The following is a 6,457-nucleotide window of genomic DNA, read 5'->3' on the forward strand; positions in this document are numbered from 1 at the left end:
GGCAGAGTCTCACTCTGTCTCCCAGGCTGGAGTGCAGTGGCGCAGTCTCAGCTCAGTGCAACTTCCGTCTACCAGATTCAAGCGATTATCCTGCCTCAGCCTCCCGAGTACCTAGGATTACAGGCGCCTGCCACCACGCCCAGCTAATTTTTATATTTTTAGTAGAGACACGGTTTCACCATGTTGGCCAAGCTGGTCTAAAACTCCTGATCGCAAGTGATCTGCCTATCTCAGCCTCCCAAAGTGCTGGGATTACAAGCATGAGCCACCGCGCCCAACCAAGGAGTTATTTATTTATTTATTTATTTTTGAGACGGAATCTCACTCTGTTGCCCAGGCTGGAGTGCAGTGGCGCTATCTCGGCTCACTTCAACCTCCCCCTCCTGGGTTCAAACGATTCTCCTGCCTCAGCTCCCAGATACCTGGGATTACCGACACGCACCACCATGCCCAGCTAATTTTGTATTTTTAGTAGAGACTGGGTTTCTCCATGTTGGTCAGGCTGGTCTCGAACTCCTGACCTCAGGTGATCTGCCTGCCTTGGCTCCCAGCGTGCTGGGATTACAGGTGTGAGCCACTGCGCCCAGCCCTGACAAACATTTTTTTAAGACTCTCTCCTTGTGCTGAAGAATGGTTTGGAGAGGGCAAGAATGGAAGCAGGGAAACCAATGAGAGTCCAGGCAAGATGTGATGGTGGCAGTGGAAATGATGAAAAGTAGGCATTTTGAGGTATGTTTTCCAAGAAAAGAGAAAAAGATAAGTTGATGGCTTAGATGTGGACTCTGCTTATCATTAGATATGTTAATCACTCTCTTTATATTTTTTGTGTATCTGTTCTCTGTCCATAGGACTGAACAACAAAGAATTGCTGATATCTTTGTAAAAAAGGGACCATATCTAAAAATGTATTCCACATACATCAAAGAATTTGATAAGAATATAGCCTTGCTGGACGAACAGTGCAAGAAAAATCCAGGTTTTGCTGCTGTTGTTAGAGAATTTGAGGTATTTGCTACCATCTAATGTTGAACACTTCTCTTTTTGTTGTTGAAACTTTAATAATAAGTTGCAGTCATGAAACAAAGCTTGCAAACAAAAAAACGTTAAAAAGTAATCCCTTCAAAATCAAAGATGGAATTGAACAATTTAAATGGTGGGAACTCAAGCAATGTACGTGGCTTAATTTTGAAAATCTATTATTGCACATGGGAATATTTTGACTTGGAAATAATTTTTTTTTTTTTTTTGAGACAGAGTCTTGCTCTGTTGCCCAAGCTGGAGTACAATGGCACATACAACGGCTCACTGCAACCTCCATCTCCTGGGTTCAAGTGATTCTCCTGCCTGAGCTTCCCGAGTAGCTGGGATTGCAAGCACGTGCCACCACACCTGGCTAATTTTTTGTATTTTTAGTAGAGATGGGGTTTCACCACATTGGCCAGGCTGGTCTCAAATTCCTGATCTCAGGTGATCCACCCTCCTCAGCCTCCCAAAGTGTGTTGGGATTACAGGCATGAGCCACAGTGCCTAGCCAGAAAGAATATTTTGATGGGACTTTTTTAACTGTGGTAAAATACATATAACACAAACTTACCATTTTAACAATTTTCAATATATAGTTCAGTAACGTCAAGTACTTTGACATTCTTGTGCAACCAGATCTCCAGAACTCTTCATCTTGCAAAACTGAAAACTCTATAGGCATTAAACATTAACTCTCCGTTCTCTCTTCCCTCCCAGCCCTTGGCAACCACCATTCTACTTTCTGACTCAATGGACTTGATTAAGGAACATTTCTTAACTTTTAATTTAACTTACTCTTTTATCCTAACAACTAACTTACAGTGATGGATGGGAAATAGAATTTATGTTTCCCTTTAGATAAATGAATAACATGGCTTTGGTGCCAAAGTTAAGAGAAAGTAATAACCTGTTTAGAGTATGTGTCAGCCAAAGCTTTGACTTTTGACTCAGAGCTGTGAGTGTGGAACACTGATTTAATTAGAGATAAAATCACAAGTTCCCTCCACCAATTTGGAGTAAAATTTGAGTACTGTATTTTAATACTTACTTGTTTTGAAGCTTAAAAGATCGGTGAATTCCAGTCACACAAAACTAGAAATAAAAAGAGTTTTTGTTTGTTTGTTTTTGTTTTTGTTTTGGGATGGAGTCTACCTCTGTCACCCAGTGGCGTGATCTTGGCTCACTGCAACCTCTGCCTCCCAGGTTCAAGTGATTTTCCTACCTCAGCCTCCCAAGTAACTGGGATTTCAGGCGTGTGCCACCGTGCCCAGCTAATTTTTGTATATTTAGTAGAGACAGGTTTCACTGTGTTGGCCAGGCTGGTCTCAAACTCTTGATCTCGTGATCCACCCACCTTGGCCTCCCAAAGTGCTGGGACTACAAAACCACCTCACGTGGCTGAAATGAAAAGTTTTTAAAATATTATGGTATTGCTGATTTCTGATTTGTGCAGTAGACAAATAATTAAACTTTAAAGTCATCTGTAATTTTTTCTTCTTTTCCTCTCCTCTTTTGTCTTTGTGCTATCAAAAAACAAAGTGTGATGTAATTGTGGCAAGTGATGATTGACCCAGGTTTTGGTAAGAGTCCAGTGAGTTGTTGTGTTACCTTGTTAACAAAAGAAAACAGGGAACCATAAGGCCGGGAGAATTAGCCATCTGGGTTAATGATGCTTGAATGAAAGACACTTTCTTAACATGCGTTATTATAATTTTGTAATCACTCTGTGTACCAGATAGTAGTGGTACATATTTAGAAAATGATAAAAGTCTGAGGAAATCTGACAAAACTTATCCACCAACTTGCACTATGTTAGAAGCATGACATTTTTTTGTAGTTCTTAGGATGCAGGGACATTTTCACTTGGCCTTTTTGATGCCACCTTACAGTAAACTCTTAGGTTGGAGAATGAGGGTGAGGCTCAGGAATGGGCCGAGATAGATGTCTGTTGTACATACTAAGAAAGAGAGGTTTCAAGGGATAACCAAATGTCTTTGTATTCAAGCCAAAATGTGGTTCCACAATCGATGTTCCTATAAACGCTGTGATTTGGGGGCTATCTTTTTATAAGGCCATTCATCTGCAAAAGACTTTTACATTCTTCAGACTTCTTAAAGAAGGGAAACTTAGCAAGGCCGCTTTTCAGGTTATCTTCACTTTCTACAGTTCTCCCTGCCACCACCATTATTTTGACTATATTGACCACAAGGCTCTGATTATTATTTGAATCCAATTCCTGGCAGTTGTATTTCTGCTGCCGTATTTTGGGAGGCCATGCATTTCTTTGGTCCATTGGGATTTGTTTGTATTTATCAATACAAGTGGGAGCTGCTAGGTAGGGTGGGCTCTAACTAGCCTAGGACCCGTACTGTGGCTACCACGCTCTTTGTGAGGGTTGTTAACAAGTTTTTCCTAGGGGCAAGTGATTTCAGGGACTGCCTACAGGAAAGGGTGGAGGTTGGTGGTCAATCTGGCTGGGGTTCACTCTCAGTATGTGTAACAGCTGTACCTTAAAATAAAAGAGAGCCTCTCTCCTAATCTCCTTCCAGAGTTGCTTGATGTTTAAAGTTTGGTTTCCTGAGCACTTGAATCCGGGTCCCTTGCTTCTTAAAAAACACTGTGTTTATTTTGGATGCCTTCTCCTTTCAGATGAGCCCTCGCTGTGCTAATCTGGCCCTCAAGCACTATCTGCTGAAGCCGGTTCAGAGGATCCCCCAGTACAGACTGTTGCTGACAGGTGGGCTTCTTCAGCATTTTGCCAACCACCCAGTTGGTTTATCCATCATCCAACTCTTCTTGCCTTTATGAAACTCTGCCTTTCCTAAGAGTGCCTCTCTTTGTATATCACACCAGTCACCATGTTGCCTAATATGTGGATTTGTAGATTGCTTATGTACCTCACACATACAGTTGCCCAAACTGAACAGCTTTCGGTTCTTTGATCATCCATCCATGTGTGCATTTTCACTCCAGGGCATTCATATATGTAGCTATTTTTTATTCAGAACATCTTTGACCATCCCAAGCCCATACCCCTGCATCATTTTACCTGTCTAATATTAATTCCAAGAAGGTACTTTTGCTAGGTGCAGTGGCTCATGCCTGTAATCCCAGCACTTTGGGAGGCTGAGGCTGGCAGATCACGAGGTCTGGAGTTCGAGACCAGGCTGACCAACATGGTGAAACCCCATCTCTAATAAAAATTCAAAAATTAGCTGGGTGTGGAGGCGCACGCCTGTAATCCCAGCTACTCAGGAGGCTGAGGCAGGAGAATCGCTTGAAAACGAGAGGCGGAGGTTGCAGTGAGCTGAGATTGTGCCATTGCACTCCAGCCTGGGCGGGCGACAGAGCAAGATTCTGTCTCAAAAAAAAAAAGAAGATACTTTCCCCAATTACTCAAGAATGGAGTTTAGAGGGTCACTCCCACATATTTATATAGCACTATCATAGCCCTAGTTACTTGCCTCAGAAGGTCGTTATAAGGTTTGATTAATGAGCTAAATGTGGACAGTGCTTAGAATAGTACTATAGCTGGTGCAGTGGACACGCCTGTAGTCCCAGCTCCTGGAGAGGCTGAGGTGGGAGGATCTTTGAGCCCAGGAGTTTGAGACTATCCTGGGCAACATAGTGAGACCACTGTCTAAAAAAAACAGGAATAATGCTTTAATTATAACAAGTTCTCGGCTGGGCGGGGTGGCTCACGCCTGTAATCCCAGCACTTTGGGAGGCCGAGGTGGGCGGATCACGAGGTCAGGCATTCGAGACCAGCATGGCCAAGATGTGAAACCCCATCTCTACTAAAAATACAAAAATTAGCCGGTGGTAGAGGGCACCTGTAATCCCAGCTGCTCGGGAGGCTGAGGCAGACTCGCTTGAACCCGGGAGGCAGAGGTTGCAGTGAGCCGAGATCGCACCACTGCACTCCAGCCTGGGCGAAAGAACGAGGCTCTGTCTCAAAAAAAAAAAAAAAAAGGTTCTACTAAGTATTAGCTTCTACTATTATTAGTAATAGTATTCTTATCCTGATGGTTATTTCCTTATCATGATAATAGTCTATCTTCTACTAGACTGTAAGCTTCAAGATTATAGAACTATGTCTGTTTAGTAAGGAAAAAAGAAGGAAAGAAAAAAGCAAAAACACTATGTTTGAGTGAAGGAACATGCTGTAATCAGGCCTTTGTATTCACTGGCTCTTTAAATCCTTACCATAGCCTTGCAAATACCAGTTTAATCTTCACAGATGACATAGCAGGTTTATTGAGATTACGTGGTTTAGTATCACAAAAAGACAAGTGTAGTCTCAGTACTAAACATAGTTACCCAACACCTACTACTAGGTTCTCTGGAGTATTTGCTGAACTGTACTGGATGTACAGTGACTTAATATGCGTATATAATATGCCTTAAAATTGTATCAAGACGGACAAGAACATCAAAACTGTGGCCACGACCGTAAAGTCAATGTGTTGTAATTTTCTATAAGTAAATTTGGAGGTACTTGGTTTCTGTTACTCTCCTTAATAAATGGTGTGTTTGGTTTTCTTCTTTACTTTGCTCTCTTAAGCCAAGAGCTATATTGGAGGTAATAGGCGAATCCTGAAAAACCAGGATTTCCTCATTTCTCTTTAGGCAAAGGTTTCAGCACTTCAAAGCTTGCCTAGTGACAGACTGCTCAAGAGGAAGACCTACCTTTTAGCCCCAGGACAGGCTGGAGTGCAGTGGTGCCATCTCAGCTCGCTGCAGCCTCCATCTCCCAGGTTCAAGCGAGTCTCCTGCCTCAGCCTCCAGAGTAGCTGGGATTATAGACATGTGCCACTATGCCTGGCTAATTTTTGTATTTTTAGTAGAAATGGGGTTTCACCATGTTGTCCAGGCTGGTCTTGAACTCCTGACCTCAAGTGATCTGCCCACCTCAGCCTCCCAAAGTGCGGAGATTATAGGCATAAGCCACCACAACTGGCCCTTAATTTAAATTTCTAACTATGAATCAGGCACTAGATTTCTCTTTGGAATGACATAAAGCCAACTGAATAATTTAAGGATATCCTGTCCCTCTGTACTTTCTTCTGCTTTTGGCAGAGATTTAGAATACACAGGACAAAGGGAAGTACTGATACACATGTTGTGTTTTTGCTAGATAAATTCAGTGCTGTCATAAACCAGCTATTGAATGGTGTAGGCTCTTTCCACAGCTGTCAAATGAAGTACTGTTTTCAGTGGCAAAAGACAGTATGGTTTCAAATGGGAGGGGAATGGAGCAAGAATTTGAAAATTTAATGCACAGATTAATTTTTACATTTTATTTATTTATTTATTTTTATTTTTTTTTTTTGAGACAGGGTCTCACTCTGTCGCCCAGGCTGGAGTGCAGTGGCATCTCAGCTCACTACAACCTCCATCTCCTGGGGTCAAGTGATCATCCCACCTTAGCCTC

General features: G+C 42.3%; 1 protein-coding gene across 1 annotated transcript in view; it reads left to right on the forward strand.

The window, feature by feature from the left end:
- The window catches only part of FGD6 (FYVE, RhoGEF and PH domain containing 6), a 159,594-nt gene that overhangs the window by 96,882 nt on the left and 56,255 nt on the right, over nt 1-6,457 (forward strand). Inside the window, exons 7-8 of the mRNA XM_011990325.1 lie at nt 849-1,005; nt 3,673-3,760. Of these exons, the coding sequence (XP_011845715.1) occupies nt 849-1,005; nt 3,673-3,760 (245 nt within the window). The remainder of the gene's footprint in view (nt 1-848; nt 1,006-3,672; nt 3,761-6,457) is intronic.

The sequence above is a fragment of the Mandrillus leucophaeus genome, unplaced genomic scaffold, assembly GCF_000951045.1.
Source record: "Mandrillus leucophaeus isolate KB7577 unplaced genomic scaffold, Mleu.le_1.0 Scaffold377, whole genome shotgun sequence".
Lineage (NCBI taxonomy): Eukaryota > Metazoa > Chordata > Mammalia > Primates > Cercopithecidae > Mandrillus > Mandrillus leucophaeus.